The sequence below is a fragment of the Nelumbo lutea genome, chromosome 2, assembly GCF_056320005.1.
Source record: "Nelumbo lutea isolate HS-2025 chromosome 2, American lotus-T2T, whole genome shotgun sequence".
Lineage (NCBI taxonomy): Eukaryota > Viridiplantae > Streptophyta > Magnoliopsida > Proteales > Nelumbonaceae > Nelumbo > Nelumbo lutea.
In genome coordinates, this window is record NC_142685.1 from 78,775,175 (window position 1) to 78,802,631 (window position 27,457).

General features: G+C 39.1%; 1 protein-coding gene and 2 non-coding genes across 3 annotated transcripts; 2 read left to right on the plus strand and 1 right to left on the minus strand.

The window, feature by feature from the left end:
• The first annotated feature begins 607 nt into the window (after window positions 1-607).
• Window positions 608-714, plus strand: LOC148871609 (small nucleolar RNA R71). Its single transcript, XR_016108552.1, has one exon. It is a non-coding gene; the product is annotated as a small nucleolar RNA R71 (small nucleolar RNA).
• Window positions 715-23,696: 22,982 nt separating this feature from the next.
• Window positions 23,697-23,803, minus strand: LOC148871610 (small nucleolar RNA R71). The gene has a single exon (XR_016108551.1). It is a non-coding gene; the product is annotated as a small nucleolar RNA R71 (small nucleolar RNA).
• Window positions 23,804-24,345: 542 nt separating this feature from the next.
• Window positions 24,346-27,144, plus strand: LOC148871611 (uncharacterized). The gene is made up of 4 exons (XM_088970040.1): window positions 24,346-24,477; window positions 24,661-24,859; window positions 24,947-26,647; window positions 26,825-27,144. The coding sequence occupies exons 1-4, from the start codon at window positions 24,346-24,348 to the stop codon at window positions 27,142-27,144; spliced, it is 2,352 nt and encodes a 783-aa protein (XP_088826166.1).
• Window positions 27,145-27,457: the final 313 nt, after the last annotated feature.

Here is a 27,457-nt window from a genome sequence, read left to right on the forward strand (position 1 = left end):
TGGCCTAGGACAGAAGACCCCATATTCTTCATCGAAGATGATGCACGTGGAGTCCATTGGCAGTTCGGCAAACATCCTCTTTAAAGCAGCCTTCGACAAGCTCCAATTCCGAGAGAGTGACTTGAAGCCCGCGAACACCCCGCTGGTCAGCTTCAGTGGAGAAGAGATTAGACCCCTAGGAAAGGTCATAGTACCTATGGAACTTGGCATGTGGCCTAGCACGATAAGACTCAGTCACAATTTCTTGGTGGTCGCGACCCCCTCCCCCTACAATGCTTGACCTATACAATTATAATACTCATAGATTGGTTGCATAGAATTGTTGATGGCGTTGGCCTGCACGTTCCTGGTACCCAATTGTTTGATTAAGGTTGAAATTTGAGCTTGCAAGGATGCTATGGAGTCTGCTTCTGATTTGCCTCCTTGTCTAGGTGGATTTAGCCGCTCGGCTGGCCACAAACAATTATTAGCTGCCATTTCCTCTAAGAGATCAAAAGCAACATCTATAGTTTTCCACATCAAGGAACCTCCTATAGTAGCATCAATAGTATCTCTAGTAGTACAAGTGGCTCCATTGTAGAAAGTTTGAATCAAAAGTCCCTTAGGTAACCCATGGTGAGGGCAGCTTCTCTACAAATCCTTAAATCTTTCCCAAGCCTCATACAATGATTCATTATCAAATTTCTGAAAAGTAGTGATGTCTTTAATGATCTTTGCGGTTTTAGCTAGGGGAAATACTTAGCCAAGAAAGCCTATGCCAGATGTGTCCACGTGGTTATGGAATTTGCTGGTAGAGAATTTAACCATGCTTTAGCTTTATCATTCAAGGTGAAAGAGAAAAGCCTCAGCCTAATAGCATCATCTAAAACTCCATTATATTTGAAGGTATCACAGATTTCCAAGAAATTTGTGATTTGAGCATTAGGATCTTCATTGCCCATGCCATAAAACTGCATGCTTGATTGAATCATTTGGAGTAGAGATAGCTTAATCTCAAAGTTATTGGCATTGATGTTCAGCCTTGCGACACTCTGTTGTGCACAATGCAGTCTAGGCATAGCAAAGTCTCTAAGAGTTCTCTCATTATCTTGTCAGTCTGCTTGGTTACCTCCATTATCTTCTGCCATCTCTGAAAACCTTACTTGCTAAGCTTTCCTATTTTCTCTAACAAACTTCTCGATTTCAGGTCTGAAAGGAAGAAGCTCGGGTTGTGAACTTCGAGTTCTTCTCTTACGCCGAAACACTACCTAAAGAAAGAATGCAAACAAACAAAGTTAGCAAAAACTAATAAAAAACTATGCTTTAAATCAAGAGAAACTAAATTAATTATGGTGTCAAATAAAATTCATTCCCCGGCAGCGGCACCAAAAACTTGACCACTATCTGCAAGAGTATGGAGTCATACAAGTAATATAGTAAGGAATACAGAATCGTTCCCACGAGGAATGAATTATTTAGCCACCTATTAATTTCTTCTCAACTTGTTTAAAGCAATGATCAATTGGGTTTGTGCACTACTAATTAAGGAAATTTATCTCACAAAAACAAGAAACTTGAACAAAATCAATAAGAAAGTTGCTAGGTATGAATCCTATCACAATCATCGAGATTCAGTATCAATACAATCCCATGAGGGTTGCTATATTCCAAGGTGTTCCTAAAAACACTAGTCAATCTTTCTCAAAAGTCGACTAGCTAACCCTGTGTTCAATTAAATGGAATTACAATCAATGAATTCTCATTCTTTCGTTCAAAATGCTCTTTGCATAAACACAAGCCGTTAATACACCTATGAGGAAATCCTACCAATAAGTGATATCTCTACATAATTATTGGTCAAATAAGTGTTATTAATTCCACCGCACTTATCATCTCTTGATGGATATTATTGATTATAGAATGAATCAATGGTGATCAATCAATGATAAGTAATCAGCACAAATAACACAATATAGCAAGAACCTCATCGATTTTATTAATGACTAAAAATCAATGCATGATCAGGTATTAATCCCTAACAATAGAAACCTAGGCCCTCATGATGTAATTAAGAACAAACAAACTACCCTAATTAATTTCAGATCAAACCACTCTTAATGATACAAAGAATACTGCATACAAGAATTGACAGAACCAATTTAGCAATCAAATCATCAAGCTGTACAACCAAAGTGAATTCAGTCTTGGGTTGGCGAAACCCTAATTTACGAGCAGCCTCTCTCAAGTGCAGCCCACCCTATCTATGAACGGCAATTCCTATATCTCTATTAGGAATTTAATCACTATAGATGAATTAAGTACACAGAATTCACAGGTCATCAATTCAGGTATGAATTATTGCCAACCGAACCATGCAACTTATCTCTAAAATGCATTCTGTCCGTTTTCTTGATTAGATGATCTGATTACCTAAACTCTTTCTCAAGTAATCCAAGTAATCCAAGAAGCAAGAACAATTCGACCAAGATTATTCTATAAATCAAACCCTAATCAAGAATCCCATGACTAAATCACTCTCAATCGGATCTCCTAAAAATTAATTACAAGTCAGAATTAAAAATCATCATGGTTCGCATAAAGAAAGAAAGAAGAAATATTCAATAGAGAAACCTCAAGAAACCCTAGTCGAATCTAGGTTACCGAACTACAAAACCAAAGAAGAATACCACTTATGAATCTTTGCATCTATCTTTTATCTCCTTGTTGTGCTCCTTCTCCAATTCGCATTCAGCAGCCTTCTCTTCTCCCTAGCAATTCTTCTTCTTCAATTTTCTTTTTGGGGTTCGAACCCTAATCCTTTCTTTTCCTTTTCCTTTTATATCTTTCCATTTCAGCCTCTCCTTCTTCTCTAAAGGCAGCCACCTTTCTCCCCTCTAGGGCAACGAATTGGGCTACTATTCTTGGTGGGCCAAACTGCTATTCTCTTAATTTTCAGCTGAGTCTTGCTTCTATGTGGGCCGAAGTGCTGCCCTTTTCACCCTATACTGTCCCAAATTGGCCCAGAACCTTCATCTTTGGCGATTAGTTAACTAAAAAGTGACAAAACATCTGAATGCATTAAATTGACTCATAAAAACCCAAATTAACCATAGAAACTCAACAATTAAGCCTAAAAACACCTCAGGTTCTTATGAATAACCTAAGCTTATGATGGTTCTGTGTGTAGATGACATTCTACTAATTGGGAATGATGTAGGAATGTTAACTACGATGAAAATATGGCTTTCACAACAATTCTCCATGAAAGATCTTGGAGAAGCCTCCTACATACTGGATCTTTGACTCTATAGAGAAAGATCGAAGAGGATAATAGGATTATCCCAATTTGCTTACATTGACAAAATAGTTAAGAGATACAACATGGAGAACTCCAAGAAAGGAAATGTTTCTTTTAGGCACGGAGTCACTCTCTCCAGTGATTTGTCTCCCAAGACTCCTGAAGAGATTGAGGGCATGAATGATGTAGGAATGTTAACTACGATGAAAATATGGCTTTCACAACAATTCTCCATGAAAGATCTTGGAGAAGCCTCCTACATACTGGGTCTTTGACTCTATAGAGAAAGATCGAAGAGGATAATAGGATTATCCCAATTCGCTTACATTGACAAAATGGTTAAGAGATACAACATGGAGAACTCCAAGAAAGGAAATGTTTCTTTCAGGCACAGAGTCACTCTCTCCAGTGATTTGTCTCCCAAGACTCTCAAAGAGATTGAGGGCATGAAAGAGGTTCCCTATGCCTTAGCCGTAGGGAGTGTCATTTATGCCATGCTGTGCACTCGTCCTGACATTTTTTAGGCAGTGAGTGTGGTAAGCAGATACCAATCTAACCCAGGGCCAGAGCATTGGTCTGCTATGAAAAACATATTAAAATACCTTCGAAGGACAAAAGAATTTTGTCTAGTATTTAATGGTAGTTCACTACAGATCCAGGGGTATACTGATGTCGATTTCCAGTTAGATTCAAATGGTAGAAAGTCTACATCTGGTTATATCTTCATGATAGGATCATGCGATGTTTGCTAGAGAAGCAGTAAACAGGGGTCCATGATGGATTCCACAACCGAAGTCGAATACATTACCGCAAGTGAAGCTACCAAAGAAGCCATATGGATGAAGAAGTTCATTCAAGAGTTGGGAGTAGTTCCATCCAGCACATCACCCATTCCATTGTTGTGTGACAACACTAGAGCCATTGCTCAGGCTAAGGAGCCATGAGCCCACTCAAAGTCAAAGCACATTGAGAGGAAGTTTCATGTTCTGTGGGAGATAGTTGGAAGAGGGGACATCTTGATTCAGAAGGTAGCATCAGCGAAAAATGTAGTAGATCCATAGACTAAACTACTAACACAGAAAGTGTATGAGAAACACGTGGAAAGCGTGGGACTTCGGCTTATACCCGATTGGAACTAAGTACAAATGGGAGCTATTAGACAATATATGCCCTTAGCTCCAATCAAAATGATGTACATTATGAAATTTAATGTAAATGAATAAAGTACATATTTGACTCATGTTATTATGGTGTATTTTTGTGTAATACCTAAAACTGGACACATATGAGACTCGTAGATAGATCTAGGGAGATTTATCTTGCCAAGGCTGACACTGATGTGCTACAAAGTTGGTTGGAGTGACTTGTCTCAGCTACCAGGATGAGACTTGAGGTACATGCAGCGTGGGTTTTCTTGAAACCCTGAACTGGACCAGAATTCTAGTATTGCCCTGGACCTTGGAGATAGATGGGCAAAACTATAATGTTACACCTAATCCCTAGACTTGATTATGATACTACACTAGGTGTTGGATTGGGCTATTTTCGATATGCCAATCATTGAAATCCTTAGAGGGGGTCAAAACTTGGGTATGTTGAGACAGTTCGAGAATTCATCTGAGTGGGTGATCATAGTGACAGGATCAGCCCCTTTATCGAACAAAGTGAATGATCGGGGATGCACTCTCTCTGATGGAAACCTAAACTACCACTGACAGTTGATTTCAACCATCAAAATTTGTTTTACAAAATATATTTATATAGAGATATGCAATATATATATATATATATATATATATATATATATATATATTATGGTTTCAAAATATTTGCAAAAGGTTTTAATTCCTAGGATCCATGTGAGTAGAGAGTGCAGCACTATACCTTGCAGCCGAGGGAGAGGTCCTCTCTTGTCAGGTAGTGTTTGATCGTTATGTGCTAAGTGGTTAAGTGTAAGACCATTGAGGGTAATACCTGATGGGATAATCTTGCATTTGCCCACTGTCCTTGGGTTTTTATATGGTGGCTTGACCCAAGGTCCATTTAGTGTAAATGTTGGGCCCATTAAGAGATCATGGTGACAGACTCAGGGGTTCACTCTCTCCTACAGTGAATTCGAGCAGGCCTTGAAACAAAGGTAGGGCTGAACCGATGTGGCTGATGTGTAGATCAATGTTTGGGTCCCACACCATACAATGATAACCAACTGGGCAACAGATTGAGGGGCTAGTGAGCAGATAGACTTAATGGGCCTAAAGCCCAAATAGAACTGGCTTAATAAGGTTAATTAAAAGAGGGGGGTTCTGGAATTTAGTTCAGCAGATAGGATAAGGGATTATCCCTATCCACTCAAAGAGTCCAGATCCAAATAAAGATTTGGATCAGGAAACTCCTAATTAGATTAGGAAAGCTGATCTTTATCTACAAATAAGATAAGGGATTATCCTTATCTCCTAAAGATAGTCCAGATCCAAATAAAAAATTTGGATTAGGAAACTCCTAATGAGATTAGGAGATCCTCTCTTTAAGGCTATAAATAGAAGAGCAGGGTGAAACTCCATCTCATCTCATAGACTGCTAAATTACAGAGACACACAACACAGTTTGACTACATTGTCTTCTTCTGTCTTGCTCTTGCCGTCCTACCAGTTCAATCTCCACCAGTGGGAGTGATCAAGAACAATTCTTGACATTTCCTTTTGGTAGAAAAGGAAATCCAAAGTCGTGCTCATCTTCCCTCCTTCATATTCTTGCTGAAGAATTTGGTTCTTACTAAAGAATCGTCCTATTGATTCTACTTCACCACACACTGTGTCATCTTTTGTGGAAGCACTCTTTGGTTCTCTCCTTGGGCATGAACACTTTCGTTGGAAGTTACTATTACTCCGTATCAGGTATATCCCTCTCCTCCCATATGGTTTCAGATCTGGTCCAGTTTGGTTTCAAGATTGATCCTTGAAAATGCAGTTTTCTAAAATAGGGAATGTGATTCCCACATGGGAGAGAGAGAAAATTTTTTGAAATTTTGCCTAACCTTCCTGCAGGGTTCGGCCATCCATATGATGGATTTCTCATCCCTTCATAAGGCACTTGATGATTTGGGTTTTTGTGACACATGTTAAAAGAACAATTGCTGACAAATTGGAATCCAAAACTAGTCGTTGCCTATTTGTGGACTACCCCAAAATCTTTGTAGAATACCTATTCTATGACCCAAGAAAGAAAAAGGTGTTTTGTAATTGAAATGCCTATTTCTTGGAGAAGATTACATCCTGGACAATCATTGTCAATAAATTGTTTTTGATGAGGGAAGCTAAGGAGTAGTGGGAGATGTCCCACACGTTCTAGATAACCCCCAACTTAGAAGGTATACCCGGGTTTCTAGGCCTCCAGTTCATTGCGGCTATTATCAAGAAAGTTACTTGATGGAAGCCATGATTAGTGAGAAAGATCCCCTAACTTATACAAAAGCTATGTTGGACATATATTCCTTGAAGTGGGTAGATGCCATGAAAGCCAAGATTGAAGGGATAGGAAATCCATCACATGGACACCCAAAGATTGTGGAATAAGGGGGCGAATTTCAAAAATTTTTCTCTCCCTTCAACTGGGAATCGAATTCCCTATTTAGAAAATCATATTTTCAAGGATCATTCTTGAACCATAAACTAAACCAGAACTGAACGAAAAAGAGTAGGGAGAGATAATACCTGATACGGAGAAGCAGTATCTCCCAATGGAGGTGTTCACGCCCAAGGAAGGATCCAAAATCTGCTCCCACTGAAGATGGCGTAGTGTAGGGTGGAGTAGAATCAGCAGTGTTCTTCCAAAAGAACTTGACCATTCATAAGAATCAACTGGATGGCTTGTGACCATTCATAAGAATTTCTCCCAAGAATTGGAGATCAAACTGCTGTAGGCGGTGGCTGCAGGAAGGAGGCGGCAAGAGAGTATTTGCAGGGTGTAGAATTCTCTCTTCTAGTAATCTCAGTTCTAAAGACAAAGATCTCTGGATTGCATTGCATGTCTAAAGGCTGCCGCCCCCTCTTCCTTTTATAGACTTAAAGGGAACAACTCCTAATCCCATTAGGAGTTTCTAACCCAAATCATATTTGGATTGGAAGTCCATTTAAATGATAAGGGATAACCCTTATCTTATCTGCAGATTAGATCAACCATCTCCTAATCTAATTAGGAGGTTTCCATATCAAAATCTCATTTAGATCTTGGACTCTCGAAGTGGATAGTGTCTGGGCCCAATCCTATCAGCTGATCCATCTCAGAATTCACCCCTTAAGTGACTAATCAAATTAACCTAGTTCAAAATGGGCTTAAGGCCCATTTAAGGTTATGTATTCATTTAGCCTTCCAAACTGCTGCCCAGTTGGGCTTCCTTGTATGGCATGGGACCCAAACATTGATCTACACATCAGCCACATGTGTTCAGCCCAGCATTTGTTACAAGGCCTGGCCAAATACACTGTTACGGACAGTGCACCCCCTGAAACCCATCAGATGGGCTCTAAGGGCCCAACACTTACCCTAAGTGGTCCCTGGGCCAAGCCACCATGTAACACCCAGGGACTGTGGGCAGATGCAAGATTAAGCCCATCAGGTATTATCCTCAATGGTCTTACACTTAACCTCTCAGCCCATAATGATCATACACTGCCCGACGAGAGAGGACCTCTCCCTCGGCTGCAAGGAATAATGTTGCACTCTCTCTTGTATGGATCCCGGGAATTAAAACCTTTTGCAAATCATTTCAAAACCATAATATATATACTTTTGTATCTCATATAAAATATATTTTGCAAAAACAAATCTCAACGATTGAAATTGGCTGCCGGCAGTCTTGGTTTCCATCAGCGAGAGTGCATCCCCGATCATTACCTTTGTCCGACAAAGGGGCTGATCCTATCACTATGATCACCCACTCAGATAAATTCTCAGACTATCCCAACATACCCAGGTTTTGACCCCTGCTAAGGATCTCACTGATTGGTACATCAAAGATAACCCAATCCGACACCTAGTGCAGCATCATAATCGAGTCTAGGGGTCGGGTGTAACTTTCTAGTTTTGCCCATCAATCTCCAAGGTCCAGGGCAATACTGGAAATCTGGTCTAGTTCAAAGATTTAATTAATCCTACACTGTATGTACCTAGGGTCTCACCCCGGTAGCTGAGACAAGCCACCCTAACCGACTTGGTGGCATCACAGTGTCAGCCTTGTCAGGATAGGTCTCCCCAAACCGACCCACTAGCTGTGAACATTCTAAACTAACACGAGTCTCATTAAGTGTCCAGTTTAAGGGTATTACATAAAAACATACCAAGGGAACATGAATCAAATATGCACTTTTATTCATTTACAATAAACTCATAAGGTACATCATTTTGATTGAAGCTAAGGGCATACAAAACTATCTAACAAAGATGGACTCAATGGAAACCAACAAGTTTTGGACTCTCATAGACCCTCCCCCTGGGGTGAAAGCAATTAGTTCTAAATGAATCTACAAGCAGAAGAAAGGCCTTTATGGGAAGGTTGAGACCTACAAAGCTTGTCTTGTAGCCAAAGGGTGCACTTAGAAAGAGGGAATCGATTATGAGAAAACCTTTTCGCTAGTGACCATGCTTAAATCCACATGGATCCTGCTAGCTGTAGCAACACACTATGACTATGAGATTTGGCATATGGATGTTGAAACCACATTCCTGAATGGAGATCTTACTGAAGATAATCTATATGTAGCAACCACAAGGATTTATTATTGCTGGTCAGGACCACATGGTGTGTAAACTTAACTAATCCATTTATGGACTTAAGAAAGCTTCAAGAACATCCAATTTGACTCTATCGTCAAATAGTTTAACTTTGATCAGGATCCAGACGAGACCTGTGTTTATAGTAAATTAGTGGGAGATAAGGTTACATTCTTAATTCTGTATGTAGATGACATCTTACTCATTGGGAATGATGTAGGAATGTTGACTATGGCAAAGGTATGGCTTTCGCAACAATTCTCCATAAAAGATCTTGGAGAGGTCTCAAACATCTTGGGACTTCGACTCTATAGAGATAGATTGAAGAGGATAACAGAATTATCCCAAGCTACTTACATTAACAAGATTGACAAAAGATACAACATGGAGAATTCCAAGAAGGGATTTGTCCCATTTAGACAAGGAGTCACTCTCTCCAAGGGTATGTCTCCCAAGACTCCCAAGGAGACTGTGGGCATTAGAGAGGTTCCCTATGCCTTAGCCATAGGGAGCATCATGTATGCCAGGTTGTCCACTCAGCCAGACTTTGCTTGGGTTGTGAGTATAGTAAGTAGATACCAGTCAAACCCAGGACATGAGCACTGGACAATTGTAAAGAACATACTCAAATACCTTGGAAGGACAAATGAGTCTGGTATTCGATGGTATTTCACTACAGATCCTAGGGTATACCGATGCTGAGTTCTAGTCAGACCCAGATGATAGAAAGTCTACATCTGGTTATATCTTCACGATGGGGTCCTATGTAGTTAGTTGGAAAAGTAGCAAACGAGGGTCCACAACAGATTCCACAACTAAGGCTGAATACATTGCCGCAACAAAAGCTACCAAGGAAGCAGTATAGATGAAGAAGTTCATCCTCAAATTAGGAACAGTTCCATCCAGTACATCACCCATTCCACTGTTGTGTGACAAAACTGGAGCTATTGCTCAAGCAAAAGAGCCAAGAGTCCACTCAAAGTGAAAGCACTTCGAAAGGAAGTACCATGTACTACGGGAGATTGCTGGTAAAGGGGATGTCCGAATTTAGAAGGTAGCATCAGCAAAAAATGTAGCAGACTCATTAACAAAGCCATTTAGACAAAAAGTGTTTGAGAAATATGTGGACAGTATGGGACTCCGGCTTGTATTGATTGGACCTAAGTGCAAGTGGGAGCTGTTAGACAGTGTATGCCCTTATCTCCAATCAGATTGATGTACATTAAACATTTATTGTAAATGAATATTGTACATAGTTGATTCATGTTATACTTGGTGTGCTTCTATGTAGTTACCTTTAAACTGAACAATTATGATATTTGTGTTAGTTTAGAATGTTCTCAACCATTGGACAAACCTAGGAGGTTTATCCTACCAAGGCTGACACTAATGTGCTGCCAAGTTAGTTGGGGTGGCTTGTTCAATTGCCAGGGTTAGACTTGAAGTACATGTATTGTGTGTTTGCTTAAAACATTGAACCAGGCCATTTTCCAGTTATGTCTTGGACCTTGGAGACTGGTGGGCAGAACTGGTGAGTAGAACTATTAGACAGTTTATGCCCTTAGCTCCAATCAGAATGAAGTACCTTATGACATTTAATGTAAATGAATAAAGTACATATTTGATTCATGTTATTGTGGTGTGTTTTTGTGTAATACCCTTAAACTGGACACATATGAGACTCATCTTAGTTTAGAATTTTCACAACCGTTCGATAAATCTGGGGAGATTTATCCTGCCAAGGCTGACACTAATGTGCCGCCAAGTTGGTTGGGGTAGCTTGTCTCAGCTGCTAGGGTGAGACCTGAGGTACATGCAGCGTGGGTTTTCTTGAAACCCTGAACCAGACCAGAATTCTAGTATTGCCTTGGACCATGGAGATAGATGGGCAAAACTAGAATGTTACACCTGACCCCTAGACTCGATTATGATACTGCACTAGGTGTCGGATTGAGCCGTCTTTGATATGCCAATCAGTGAGATCCTTAAAGGGGGTCAAAACCTGGGTATGTTTGGTCAGTCTGAGAATTCATTTGAGTGGGTGATCATAGTGACAAGATCAGCCCCTTTGTCGGACAAAGTGAATGATTAGGGATGCACTCTCTTTGATGGAAACCAAAGTTGTCCGTAGCCAATTTCAACCGTTGAAATTTGTTTTGCAAAATATATTTATATAGAGATATACATATATATATTATGGTTTCAAAATGTTTGCAAAAGGTTTTAATTCCCGGGATCCATGTGAGTAGAGAGAGCAGCACTGTTCCTTGCAACCAAGGGAGAGGTCCTCTCTTTTCGGGCAGTGTTTGATCATTATGGGCTGAGAGGTTAAGTGTAAGACCATTTAGGGTAATACTTGATGGGCTAATCTTGCATCTGCCTACAGCCCTTGGATTTTTATAAGGTGGCTAGACCTAGAGACCATTTAGTGTAATTGTTAGGCCCATTAAGAGCCCATGGTGATGGACTCAGGGGTTCGCTATCTCCTACAGTGAATTTGGCCAGGCCTTGTAATAGAGGCTGGGCTGAAACCATGTAGCTGATGTGTAGATCAATGTTTGAGTCCCACACCATACAAGGGTCAGGCAGAAGTTTGGAGGATAAGTGAGCACACAAACTTAATGGGCCTAAAACCCAATTCAAACTAGATTAATTAGATTAATTAAAGAGAGGTGGTTCTGGGATTTAGATCAGCAGATAGGATAAGGGATAGTCCCTATCCACTCAGAGAGTCTAGATCCAAATAAAGATTTGGATCCGGAAACTCCTAATTAGATTAGGAGGGCTGATCTTTATCTGTAGATAAGATAAGGGATTATCCTTATCTCTTAAAAAGAGTCCAGATCCAAATACAAGATTTGGATTAGGAAACTCCTAATGGGATTAGGATAACCTCTCTTTACAGCTATAAATAGAGGAGGGTGAACCCCAGTTCACCTAATCAGATTACTGATACATGAGAGAAGACAGCTACAGTTGGACTGATGCCATCTTCTGCTCTTGCCTTCTCCTATTGCTGCCGCCATAGCCAGTTCGATCTCCACCTGTAGGAGCGATAAAGAAAGGTTCTTGATATCAGTTTTTGGAGAAAAACTGATCTGAAGTCATGCTCACTCGCCCTCCACCAGAATCTTAGTGAAGAATCAAGTTCTTGCTGAAGAACCACCCTACTAATTCTGCTCCACCCTACGTTGTGTCATCTTTAGTGGGAGCAGTCTTTGTATCTCCATGGGTGTTAACACCTTTATTGGGAGTTACTATTACTCCGTATTAAGTATTTCCCACTCCTACCTTTTGGTTTTAGATCTAGTCTGGTTTACGGTTCAAGATTGATCCTTGAAAATGCAGTTTTTAAAAATAGGGAATGTGATTCCCACATGGGAGAGAGAAATTTTTGAAATTTTGCCAAACCTACCTATATGGTTTGGCCATCCATATGATGGATTTCTCATCCCTTCAAGGGTATTAGAGCCATGTTCAAATCTTGAACCAAAATTGATTAGATCTAAAACTGCGCAAAAGGGCAGAAGGCGTTCTACCCAATTTGCGCAGATAAGTGATTTTCTGAGAAATCGGTTCCTAGATTAAGGGCGATTGATTTGAAATTAAAAATTTTAAATCTGACTTATACCTAGAACTGTTCTTTATATTTATCTTGATTTATGGGTTGTTCGTACGGTGGAGATCGTAATCTTGATTGGCACAAGAAATCTACACTTTGCAATTTTTTTTCATTCTGGTCTGTAATTAATTTTTTTTTTTATTTTCTAGACTGAATGTATAGGAATTCAATTTGATATAATATTAATAGAAAATTAGGGTTTTTCTATTTTATTTCAATCCAGATCGAAGTTGATTGTGCAGAAGGAAGGATTTTCACAAATTAGGGTTAGCCCATTTGTGATTTGCACTTTGAGAAACTGCAAGCTGCAAACTAACTTCTATTTTGAAAGGTAGCAGGTCTGTGAACTACCTTAGTACTAATTCTTGAATGTATTTTATCAGTAATTTAATTTCAGATCAATTCTTGAATTAAAAATCAAACCCTAGACCCATTCGTACCAGATTGGACCAAACTGGTTGAACCGAATCTATGGTTCGATGGGGGCTATTCTCAGCCCTAAGTTTCCACTCTTGGGTCAAGGAATTGATAGTTAATTGCAAGATCTAATTTGGCCTACACCTATAAAGCCCAATTTTAATGTTTTAAAACTGCTTAAGACCATTAAATTGCATAAAAGCTATATGGGCCGAACTGCTCTTTGCTATTCAGCCCATATACCTAGATAATATTAATCGGTAATATTATGAATTATTATGGGCTTTAATAATGGGTTTTACATATATTAATTGATTGGATCAATTTTATCCCTGCATGTGATGTATGGGTGTATGATGTGTAACGTTCATGGGCCATAAGTACTTGGCCCATGCTGATACGATAGTGGGTCTTGCGTACACCATGGCTAAATGCACATCATTGCCATGGTGTCCCTAAAGATCATTGGATGATCCTCCTTTCATGGTAGGCCCCACACCTCCTCAAGAGGAACCGTGCGGAACCCTAGCCGTTTAGGGCCCACCAAAATCTGGCTTTATGAAAGTTAGTGGGAGCCACTTTGGTTTGATCTAAATTAAAGTAGGGCGTAACTTTTGTTCCCTCCTAAAATATGTGTGCATGTAATAGGGAGATTCATATGATGTGAAGGGATAGGAAATCCATCACATGGACGCCCAAAGATTGCGGAATAAGGGGGCAAATTTCAAAGTTTTTTCTCTCCCTTCAACTGGGAATTGAATTCCCCATTTAGAAAATCATATTTTCAATGATCATTCTTGAACCATAAACTAAACCAAATCTGAACCAAAAGGAGTAGGGAGAGATAATACCTGATACAGAGAAGTAGTATCTCCCAATGGAGGTGTTCATGCCCAAGGAAGGATCCAAAATCTGCTCCCACTGAAGATGGCGCAGTGCAGGGTGGAACAGAATCAGTAGTGTTCTTCCAAAAGAACTTGACCCTTCTCAAGAATCACCTGAACGGCTTGTGAATACAACTCCCACCAATATTTTCTCCAAAAGATTGGTATCAAGATCCAATCTTGATATCTCCCAAGAACTGGAGATCGAACTGTTGTAGGCGGCAGCTGTAGGAAGGAGGCGGCAAGAGAGTATTTGCAGGGTGCAGAATTCTCTCTTCTAGTAATCTCAGCTTTGAAGACAAGAATCTCTATATTGCTTGCATTTCATGTCTAAAGGCTGCCGCCCCCTTCTCCTTTTATAATCTTAAAGGGATCAGCTCCTAATCCCATTAGGAGTTGCTAACCCAAATCATATTTGGATTAGAAGTCCCTTTAAGATAAGGGATAACCCTTATCTTATCTGCAAATTAGATCAGCCATCTCCTAATCTAATTAGGAGGTTTCTAGATCTAAATCTTATTTAGATCTTGAACTCTCTAAGTGGATAGGGTGTGGGCCCAATCCTATAAGCTGATCCATATCAGAATTCGCCCCTTAAGTGACTAATCAAATTATCCCAGTTTGAAATGGGCTTAAGGCCCATTTAAGGTTATGTATTCATTTATTCTTCCAAACTGCTGCCCAGTTGGGCTTCCTTGTATGGTGTGGGATCCAAACATTGATCTACACATCAGCCACATGGGATTAGCCTAGCCTTTGTTACAAGGCCTGGCCAAATACACTGTTATGGATAGTGCACCCCCTGAAACCCATCAGATGGGCTCTATGGGCCCAACACTTACCCTAAGTGGTCCTTGGGCCAAGCCACCTTGTAACACCCACGGACTGTGGGCAGATGCAAGATTAGCCCCTCAGGCATCATCCTCAATCTTACACTTAACCTCTCAGCCCATAATGATCACACACTGCCCGACAAGAGAAGACCTCTCCCTCGGCTACAAGGAACATTGTTGCACTCTCTTCTTATATGGATCCTAGGAATTAAAACCTTTTGCAAATCATTTTGAAACCATAATATACATACTTTTATATCTCATATAAAATATATTTTGCAAAAACAAATCTCAACGATTGAAATTTGAAATCGGCTGCCGGCAGTCTTGGTTTCCATCAGAGAGAGTGCATCCCTGATCATTAGCTTTGTCTGACAAAGGGGCTGATCCTGTCACTATGATCACCCACTCAGATGAATTCTCAGACTGTCCCGACATACCCAGGTTTTGACTCCCGCTAAGGATCTCACTGATTGGTATATCAAAGATAGCTCAATCCGACACCTAGTGCAGTATCATAATCGAGTCTAGGGTTCGGTGTAACTTTCCAGTTTTGCCCATCAATCTCCAAGGTCCAGGGCAATACTGGAAATCTGGTCCAGTTCAAAGATTCAATTAATCTTACACTGTAAGTGCCTAGGGTCTCACCCCCGTAGCTGAGACAAGCCACCCCAATCGAGTTGGTGGCACCATAGTGTCAGCCTTGTCAGGATAGGTCTCCCCAGACTGACCCACTGGCTGTGAACATTCTAATCTAACACGAGTCTCATTAAGTGTCCAGTTTAAGGGTATTACACAGAAACATACCAAAGGGAACATGAATCAAATATGCACTTTTATTCATTTACAATCAAAGGGTATTACCCACTGTCTAAAATGATGAACTCTCTAAAGGCCTTCCATCATTAGCATAAAGATGGTTCCTTTAGTAATGAGGAAACACACCATAAATTGGGCTATCCATTTGCTGTTGTATCTGTTGGAATGTTTTATAAGATGATAGGGGCGTCATAGACCAATGTGGGAGGGGCCCATCCTAAAATGGAAGACTCTCTCACGGTACCTTGGTGTTCACGAATGTGATGGGTGAGCACTCATTGGACATAAATGTTTAACCTAAAATGGCAATGAATCTTGTCTGATAGAGGCCAAAGGGAAAGCTTATACGATGAGTGGATATGATCCTTCATAGAAAGGTGGTGGGGTTATGCAACAGAAACAGTTGGCTCCATGCACCCTATGTGATTTCCCACATTTCTAGAGACACAATTCGTAGTCTCCATCATTGAGATAGGACGGAAATCTCAGAGATGAATAAATGGAAATGGAACATAGATTAAAAGCCATATCTATGTAGATAACATGAATCAAATTAGGTTGTTTTGCTTTATATCAGAAATGGCAAATGGATAATTCACTAAACTATTGGATGACAACAAACTTAAGGTCCAAATTTTGCTGACTGGTATTGTAACCTTATGCTGGTCCTCACTTCAGAGAAGTTGGACAAAGTAGTTAAGAATCCTGCCCCAGAGCATTCGGGAGATAGGGCTTCTGAGGCCCGTATGAGGGACTACCAGGAATGGGAAGAGAAAAATTCCTTAGCCCACTACTACATCATTGCCTCCTTGGATAATCCGATACAGCGATAGTTCAATCAGATCGAATTGCCCAAGGATATCTTGGATAGTTTGAGGATGATTTATGAAGAGTATAATCGTTCTACTCGAGAGAATATCTTGAAATAGTTCATGACCGCGCAGATGTCCAAGAAACAATAGGTTCATGACCATTGTCTAAAGATGATGGGTTATATTAATGAACTTGAGGCTCCTGGATCCGGGTTGGACCATGTAACCAAGGTAGATGCCATCTTAAATTCTCTGCTTCCATCCTTCAATTAGTTCATCATGAACAACAACATGAATAAGCTAAATGTTAGCATTTAGGAACTCAATAATATGTTGCAGAGAGCCAAAGAACTGATAAAGAAGGATGAGCTCATTGCTATGCTTGTTGAAGCCAGCAAATCGAGCAAGAAGAAGAGGAAGGAAAAGAGAAAGCCTTAGAAGAAAGCTACAAAGTCTAAGAAGTAGAAGAAAGACAAAGCATCAGATTCTTGTCACTTTTGCAAGCAGACCGACCACTGGAGGAGGAACAATCCTTAGTACCTGGAATCCAAGAAACAAGGTAATTTCGAATCCGGTGTCATAGAAACCAATGCGTGTAACTCACTGCAGGGGTTCAGGATAAGCATAAGACTGAGTGACGAAGAAGTAACTCTTTACTTGGGGACATCTGCAAGTGTTGCAGCTACAGCTATAGGAACTATAGAGTTAACTTTTAGAGAATGAACTATTGTACTAAAAGATTGTCTTTATGTATAGAATTTGAGAAGAAATTTGATATTTTGTTTTCTTTAGTAATATGATTACTATTAAAACAAATAAAAAATTCCTCGCATACGGAGAACTTGAGATTGGTCTTTATGTTCTCCATCCTTCTCTGAAAACTAACATAACTGAAACTTTGTCGAGTGACATCCCCAATAAAAGAACCCATGATACAGTTAATCCCACGTGCCTGTGGCATTATTGACTTGGCCATATTAACATAGATCGTCTCACACGGTTGGTAAAGGATGGTCCTTTGGATTTTCTAACTATAGAAGATCTTCCAACCTATGAACCTTGCCTTTAGGGTAAGATGACGAAACGACCATTTAACAGTAAGCCTGAAAGATGTACGGGCACACTTAACCTTATACATACTGATGTATGTGGTTCCATGAGTTTTAGAACACGTAACCAACATGCTTATTTTATAAGATTCACCAATGATTACTATCGGTATGGTTACGTGTACTTAATGAGACACAAGTCCGAATCATTTGAAAAGTTCAAAGAGTTCAAATAAGAGGTTGAGAAACAGTTAGGGAGAAAAATTAAGACCCTTTCGATCGGATTGAGGTGGCGAGTATCTCTCTAACGAATTTAGGGACTACTTGAAGGTCAATGGATAGTATCACAACTAGCTCCTTCTGCTACACCATAACTAAATGGTGTGTTAGAGAGGAGGAACCGGACTTTATTGGATATGGTCCGATCACTTCTCGTACACTCAGAGTTTCCCACATCCTTTTGGGGTTACGCATTAGAGACTGTGATATACGTGCTGAACCAAGTTCCAACCAAATCAATTCTAAAGACTCCATATGAGCTTTGGACCGAAAAGAAACCAAGTGTAAGACACTTGAAGATTTGGTGTTGTCCGACACATGTTAAAAGAATGAGTGCGGACAAATTGAAATACAAGACTAGTCATTGCCTATTTGTAGGCTACCCCAAAGGTTCTGTGGGTTACCTATTCTATGACCCAGGAGAACAGAAGGTGTTTTGTAGTCGAAATGCTCATTTCTTGGAAGATGATTACATCCTGAACAATCATCGTCAGGAAGTTGTTCTTGATGAAGATAGCTCAAGGATAGTGGGAGGTGTCCCACAAGCTCTAGGTAATGACCAACCTAGAAGATCTACCTGGGTTTCCAGGCCTCCAGTTCATTTCGGCTATGACCAGGATAGTTACTTGGTGGAAGCTATGACCAATGAGGAGGATCCCATGACTTATATGGAAGCTATGTTGGACATACATTCCTTGAAGTGGGTAAATGCCATGAGAGCTTAAATGGAAAAATGAAGACCAATGGAGTTTGGACTCTAGTAAATCCACCCCTGAGTTTAAAGCAATTGGTTGCAAATGGATCTATAAGAGGAAGAAGGGCCCCAATGGTAAGGTTGAGACCTACAAGGCTCATCTTGTGGTGAAAGGGTATACTCAGAAAGAGGGAATCGATTATGAGGAAACCTTTTCATTGGTGGTCATGCTTAAATCCATTAGGATCCTGCTAGCTGTAGCAGCATACCATGATTACATTATTTGGCAAATGGATTTCAAAGCTACATTCCTGAATGGAGATCTTAGTGAAGATATCTACATGCAAGAACCGCAAGGTTCCATAGCTGCAGGTCACGAACAAATGGTATGTAAATTAAATAGATTGCAGGCCAACCCAGGGCAGGAGCATTGGACTGTTGTGAAAAACATACTAAAGTACCTTCGAAGGACAAAAGAGTTTTGTCCAGATGATAGAAAGTCTACATCTGGGTATGTTTTCACAATAGGATCGTGTGTTGTTTACTGGAAAAGTAGCAAATAGGGGTCCACGGTTGATTCCACAACCAAAATCGAATACATTGCTATAAGTGAAGCTGCCAAAGAAGTCGTATGGATGAAGAAGCTCATTCATGAATTAGGAGTAGTCCCATCCAGCACAACACCCATTCCATTGTTGTATGACAACACTAGAGCTATTGATCAGGCTAAGGAGCCATGAGCCCACATTGATAGGAAGTACCATGTACTGTGGAAGATAGTTTTAAGAGGGGACGTCCTGATTCAGAAGGTAGCATTAGTGGAGAATGTAGTAGACCCATTAACTAAGCCACTGACATTGAAAGTGTTTGAGAAACACGTGGAAAGCATGGCACTCCGGCTTATACCAAATTGGGCCAAAGTGTAAGTGGGAGCTGTTAGACAATGTATGCCCTTAGCTCTAATCAAAATGATGTACCTTATAACATTTAAGGTAAATGAATAAAGTACATATTTGATTCATGTTATTGTGGTGTGTTTCTGTGTAATACCCTTAAACTGGACACATATAAGACTTGTGTAAGTTTAGAATCTTCACAGCCGTTAGATAAATCTGAGGAGATTTATCTTGCTAAGGCTGACACTGATGTGCCACCAAGTTGGTTGGGGTAGCTTGTCTCAGCTGCCAGGGTGAGACCTGAGGTACATGTAATGTGTGTTTTCTTGAAACCCTGAACCGGACCAGAATTCCAGTATTGCTTTGGACCTTGGAGATAGATGGGAAAAACTAGAATGTTACACCTAACCCCTATACTCGATTATGGTACTGCATTAGGTGTCGGATTGGGCTATCTTTGATATGCCAATCAGTGAGATCCTTAGAGGGGATCAAAACATGGGTATGTTGGGGTAGTCTAAGAATTCACATGAGTGGTGATCATAGTGATAGGATCAGTCCCTTTGTTGGACAAAGTGAATGATCAAGGACTGCATTCTCTCTGATATGGAAACCAAAACTGCCGACAGTCGATTTCAATCGTGTTTGAGATTTGCTTTGCAAAATATATTTATATCAATATATATTTATATATATATTATGTTTTATGGAAAGGTTTGCAGAAGGGTTTAATTCTCGAAATCCATCCGAGCAAAGAGTGCAATACTATACCTTACAACCAAGGGAGAGGTCCTTTCTTGTCTGGCAGTGTTTGATCATTAAGGGCTGAGAGGTTAAGTGTAAGATCATTTAAGGTTATTATACCTGATGGGCTAATCTCACTTAAGACTATTGTCCTTGGGCCTTCATAAGATAGTTGGACTCAATCACCATTTTGTATAAATGTTGGGCCCATTAAGAGCCCATACTGATGAACTCATGGATTCACTATATTTATAAGTGTATTCAGCCATGCTTTGTCACAGAAGCTAGGCTGGACCCATATGGATTTTTGATATCAATGTTGGAGTCCCATGCCATACAAGGAGAGCCAAGTTAGCCAACAATTAATAAGGGACGTGAGCCACCTCCTTAACGGGCCTAAAGCCTAAAGATTAATTGGATTAATCAACATGAGTGAATTTGGGTATGGATATGAATTTGGATCAATAGATAAGGGTAAGAGGATAAGTCTTATCCACTTAAAGGGTCCAAATCCAAATAAAGATTTGGATTAGGAAACTCCTAATTAGATTAGGAGAGCATCTCTTTAAGCTATAGAAATAAAGGAGGGCGAACTACTCTACTTTTACACACTGCTCTCAGTTCTCTCTCTCCTTCTACTCTTGCCACCTGAACCCTAATTTGACCTCCATTCTTGAACTAATAGAGATCAGTTCTGATTCTGATTTTTTTCAAGAAAATATCAGATCTAATTCATGTTCACCTCCCTTGCTTGATCCAAGCTGTTGGATTGTAGTTCTTGCTAAAGGACTACATTGCTGAACCTGCTCTATCTCAAGCTGCGTTGTATTCAGTGGAAGCGGGTTTTGGTACCATCTTTGGGCGTGAACACCTACTTTGAGAGCTACATGTTTGGATTTGGTATCAGGTATTGCTCTCTTTTTTTTTTGGTTTCAGATCTGGTCCGGTTTGGTGCAAGAATGATCCTTGAAAAATGCAGTTTTTCTAAAATTGGGAATACGATTCTCGAAAGGGAGAAAAGAAATTTTTGAAATTTCACCCAGACACCCTACATGGTTCGGCGATCCATATGATGGATTTCCCCTTCCCTTACTATCTTTTCGGCTGAGCGATGGCGGGAGACTAGTAATCATTTTACTTTGGTCTTTGATGATGTCATTTGGGCTTCCAAACTCATGCAGGGATTCTACAAGAGGGTGATGCCCAAAAATGCTTTGTGCTTTCTACTTCCATTCCTTCTTTGAGTCCATTGTGTTCCTTGTGCTCATCTAATTTTCCCTTTCTGATTTCTTTTCTTCTTTAATTTCTTCATATAATCCATTCTCAGTAATGGATCCCCTTGTTTAGAAGAAGTCGGAATGTCCATTTGTTGATATTGTTAGGGTCATGGACACTACGGAGGGGAGTTTGATGCCATATAGGCAAGGAATTGATGTGTTTTTACAATTGTTCAAACCACTCTGTGTCGTTCTAGTTTCATGAGCCAAGAACTATTGATTCGAGGTCACTGGTGAACTACTCTTGTTGGGCATTCTGCATATTGGAAAATCCTATGTTCTGCCAGTTACTCTGAGATGCTAGGCTTCTTCATTTCATTGATTGTTTTCTAGATCTTCCTGGCAAGGAAGGGTCAACTATGTAAAGCCTATTCTATAGCATTGGTGCTATTATACTGATAGAGTGCAAAGTGTATATATTAATTGTAGATAATTCACTTTTATTTTGATAGAAATGGTGCTTAATTTATAAATTCTATTTAAATTTCATATTCAATGAAACCAAATTGATGTTGTAGGTACGATGGGCTTGGAATTGAAGAATTGAATACCAATTGGTGGAAGCCTCAATCTATGGCGCAAGTTGAAGTGAAGAGAAGAAGCTAGACGGCGAACAAAGAAATGAGCGAATTGCCAGGCGGATTCACCCCAAGAATTTCCTTTTATTTTGGAAGGATAAGATGGTAGATTTGATCCATATCAGGATTCCTATTTTTGTGCTAAGAAGAGGAAGTTGTTTAGGAGAATTCAAATCCTATCCTATAGGAGATAATCGATAGGAAACCCTTATCATTCTAGTATATATAAGGAGAAGGGTTCCAAAAGAAAAGGACACATAGAGGAAGGCGGCGGAAAAGGAGAAGGAGACAAACAAGGAGCTTGATGGCAACAGGGAGAAGAGAAGCTCACCGATCTCAACCTCAAGGGCGACATCATGAGTTCTTTCTTGTACCTTGTTTGTTTAATTTCCTTTACCATGAACTAGTTATTTGTAGCTAGGGCTATGGAAAGCCTAACCACGACCATGGATTGATTTTTATTTAATTTAACCAAGTTGTTTTTATTTTCATATTGCCTATGAGTTATTATGCGCAATGCAATTAGGAGCTTGGCTACCTCTTAGTTGATTTGATTTATGTGAATGAATCGGAAGGGGAATTCATATAGCAGACTAAATAATTCATAGTGTGAATCGATTGGTACATTGGAATATATATGCATGATTCATCTGATGATATAGGTTTTTCATAAATCTTTGTGCACTTTCTATCTCGTGAACTCTAATAGAGTAATCGAAAGGTTACTTGATAGAAGTAGGTTTGATATATCCTGGAAGGGAATATTAAACAAATTAGGAAGAACTTCAGCTTATGAAAATAATAAATTATCTTGGTTAATGTAATAAATTGATGTTCATTGGAATGGTTAGGTGGACCAATAGTCATGGCGCTTTCAATTAGATCATTGCAAGCTCAGTCATTGATTGCCTTTGTTTTTATTTCTTTTATCTTTAATTTTCAGTAGTTAAAATTGCTAGATCCAAAATTCGGTTGTCCAAATAATTAAGGGAAACTATAGTTTTAGTACTTATTTTGTTAAATCCTCGTGGGAATGATATCCTTATACTACTTGATAACTAATGCACTTGATAGGGTTATATAACTATACCTTAAAGTTTTTGGCATTGTTGTCGGGGATTTAATCCTAAAATAATATTAGAACTTTTTAACCTTGGTTAATTTGGATTTTACTCTTTATTTAATGTGTTCAAATTCTTGCATTGATCAGATTAATTAGTTTATGACACGCACTAGAGGCAAAGAACTAGTAGAATTCAACCCTGAAATAGAGAGAACCCTTCGCATACTGCAAAGAGCCAACAAAAGTAAAGAGAGAGAGAAGGTTGAAGAAGGCGAACCAGCAGATGAAGTTGAGGAAGAGATGGTAGATGAAGCAAATCGAACTCTTTTGGACTATGCTTGTCCAACAATTGATGGGGCTACTTCTAGCATCAGCAAGACAATGATTCAAGCCAATAATTTTGAGATTAAGCTTGTGATTATCCAAATGATCCAAACAAGTATTCAGCTTAGTGGGTTGCCGAGTGATGATCCTAATGCACACATTGTTAACTTCCTAGAAATATGCGACACATTCAAGCATAATGGAGTTAGAGATGATGTTATTAGGCTTAGATTTTTCCATTTTCATTACGTGATAGAGCTAAGGATTGGCTTAACTCACTCCCTACAGGAAGTATCACTACTTGGAACGACTTGACTCAAAAATTTTTGGCTAAGTATTTTCCTCCCTCTAAAACAACAAAATTGATCAATGATATCACTACTTTTGTTCAACTAGAGAGGGAATCTTTGTATGAGGCATGGGAACGATTTAAAGAGATGCTTAGGAAGTGTCCTCACCATGGAATACCAGTTTGGCATCAAATTCAAACTTTTTATTATGGTATTACTGCATCTATTTGCTCCATTATCGATGCAGCTATAGGAGGCACAATCATGAGGAAAACTCTAGAGGAAGCCTATGATCTAGTGAAAAAAATGGTGTCAAATAGCTACCAATGAAATAATGACCGAGCTGATTGAAGGGGAGTGCATCATATAGATTCTTTCGCAGCTTTATCTGCTCAGCTTGCTAGTTTGAATAAAAAATTAGACAATCTCAGTGTTGCAGCAATAAATGTGTCATCTTGTAATCCATGTGACTTTTGTGACCAATTGGGACATACAAGGTGGAGGAGTCATCTGTATTTTTCATGGAATAACAACCAACAAAAAGCACCCATGGGATTTCAACAACCGCTGCCCCCACAAGAAAAGAAGGGAAATTTAGAAGACATGATTTCTAAGTTCATTAATACTGTTGAAGCAAAGCGTCAAGATCACAAAAAGAGATTCTTAAATCAAGAGGCATCTATTAAGAACTTAGAAGTTCGTGGGGTAGATCGTGAACATGTTGTCAGAAAGAAGAGAGGGACAACTGCCTAGCAATACAGAGAAGAACCCAAGGGAGCAAGTGAATGCCATTGCCTTGAGAAGTGGAAAGACTATTGGCGAGATCAAGGATGATGATCAAAAAGTTGAGGTAGCCAATTCACAATTGGAGATCAAAGGGAGTACACCTAAACTAAATTTAGATGCTATTAAACTTCCTCTCCCCTACCCTAAAAGAGTTTTGAAAGCTAATTTGGATAAACGATTCAAAAAATTTCTAGAGGTGTTTAGAAAAATACATATTAACATTCCTCTTCTTGATGTATTGTCATAGATGCCAAGATATGCCAAATTATTGAAAGAGGTGATGTCAAATAAAAGAAAATGGAAGGAGTGTGAAATGGTGAAACTTAACGAAGACTGCTCAACAATTCTTCAAAATAAATTGCCCCCAAAGCTCAAGGACCCAGGGAGTTTTTCTATTCCTTGCACAATAGGAGATATTGAGTTTGAGAAAGCTTTATGTGATTTAGGTGCTAGTATAAATCTAATGCCATATTCTATTTTCGAAAAACTTGAATTGCATGAACTAACACCTACTACTATTACCTTGCAATTAGTTGATAGAATTATTAAATATCCTAGGGGAATAGTGGAAGATGTTTTAGTCAAAGTGGGCATTTTTATTATACCTGCTGACTTCATTATGTTGGATATGGAGGAAGATAAAACAATGCCTTTGATTTTGGGGAGACTTTTTCTTGCTACTGGCAATGCTTTAATTGATGTGCAAAAAGGTCTACTAACTCTTAGGATCAATGGTGAAGAAGTAGTATTTAATGTATTCAAGACAATGAAGTATCCTAACTCAATTGAACATGAAATATATGTAATCGATTGCATTGATGTTTGGGCAGCTGAAATCAACGCATCTAAATTAGTTGATCCTTTAGAATGCTGCATTCATAATTCTTGTGAAAACGTGCATGTCTTGGATGAAGAAATTAAGGAGGTTTTGAACTATTTGGAGGCTAGTCAAGAAGGGTTCAAGCCAAGACAAGGAAAATTTTTACCACTGGATGGACCAACCTCTATCAAGAAATTGCGACCATCCATTGAAACATCTCCAACTATGGAACTTAAACCTTTACCTTCTCATTTGAAATATATATTTTTGGGAGAAAGTTCCACCTTACCTGTGATTATTTCTTATAATTTGATAGGTCTCCAAGAGGAAAAGTTGGTAAGGGTGCTCAAGCAACATATATTGGCTATCGGATGGAGCATCGCCGACATAAAAGGGATTAACCCTTTGGTGTGCACACACAAAATCTTGATGGAAGAAGGCTGCAAACCCAAGGCACAACCACAAGGAAGGTTAAATCCTAAAATGCAACAGGTAATGAAGATAGAAATTCTTAAATGTCTCAAAACAGGTATTATCTATCCTATCTCTGATTCATCATGGGTAAGTCCTATTGAAGTTGTGTCAAAAAAAGGTGGGACCACTATAATTTTAAATGAAAATAATGAATTGACTCCCACAAGAACAATAACTGGCTGGAGGGTGTGCATAGGCTATAGGAAATTGAGTGAGGCCACTAGGAAAGATCATTTCCTTTTGCCATTTATTGATCAAATGATAGAGAAACTTGCAGGACATGAATATTACTATTTCTTAGATGGTTACTCTGGTTATCTTCAAGTACCCATTGCACTTGAAGATCAAGATAATACTACTTTCACTTGCCCATATGGAACATTTGCATTTAGGAGAATGCCATTTGGATTGTGTAATGCACCAGCTACTTTCCAGCATTGCATGATGTCTTTGTTTGGCGATTTAATTGATGATTTCATGGAAGTGTTTATGGATGATTTCTCCATTTATGGATCATCATTCAATGTGTGCTTACATAATTTAGAACAGGTACTTCAAAGATGTGAGGAATCTAACCTTGTTTTGAATTGGGAAAAATGTCATTTCATGGTTAAGGAAGGAATAGTTCTAGGGCATAAAGTGTCATCTAAGGGCATTGAAGTGGATAATGCTAAAGTAGAACTGATTGAAAAACTTCATCCACCTCAATCCTTAAAGGAAGTTAGGGGTTTTCTTGGGCATGCAGGTTTTTATAGACGATTCATTAAGGATTTTTCTAAAATAGCTAAACCCTTGACAAATCTTCTAATTAAGGATGTACCTTTTAAATTTGATGATAATTATTTGCATGAATTCAACACTCTCAAGGAAAAATCGATTCAAGCACCCATTATATCAACTCCTATATGGGAACTACCCTTTGAAATCATGTGTGATGCAAGTAATGATACATTAGGTGCAGTTTTAGGGCAAAGAAAAGATAAGAAATTTCATGCCATTTATTATACAAGTAGGACCATGAATGAAGCACAAAGAAATTATTCCACTACTAAAAAGGAATTACTTGCAAAATTATTTTCTATTGAAAAGTTTTGATCTTATTTGCTCTTCTCTAAAGTCATCGTGTTCACTGATCATGCTGCTTTCAGATATCTACTTGCTAAAAAAGATGCAAAGTCCAGGCTACTGCGATGGATTCTACTACTACAAGAATTCATTCTAGAAATTAAGGATAAGAAGGGTAGTGACAATACAGTAGCTAATCATTTATCAAGGCTTGATGAAAATTATGTTGAAAACATTTATGAATTCCCATTGCATGATGAATTCCCAGATGAGCAATTGTATAAGATTAACATAACAAATGAACCTTGGTTTGCTGATTTTGCTAAGTTTCTGGCAGGAAAGTTGGCACCACTTCACTTGACATATCAATAGAAAAAAAAAAATTTCTCTGACGTCAAGCATTACTTGTGGGATGAACCCTACCTTTATAAAATTTGTATGGATGGAATGATAAGGAGATGTATTCCTAAGGAGGAAATGCAGAGTGTTATAAGATTTTGCCATGACAAGGAAGCAGGAGGTCACCATGGAGCATCAAGAACTGGTTCAAAAATTCTTCAGAGCAGTTTTTACTGGCCTTCGCTCTTCAAGGATGTTTACTCTTATGTAAGTGCTTGTGATCATTGTCAAAGGACAGGAAATATCTCCTGTCGAAATGGGATGCCCTTGAACAATATTCTTGTTT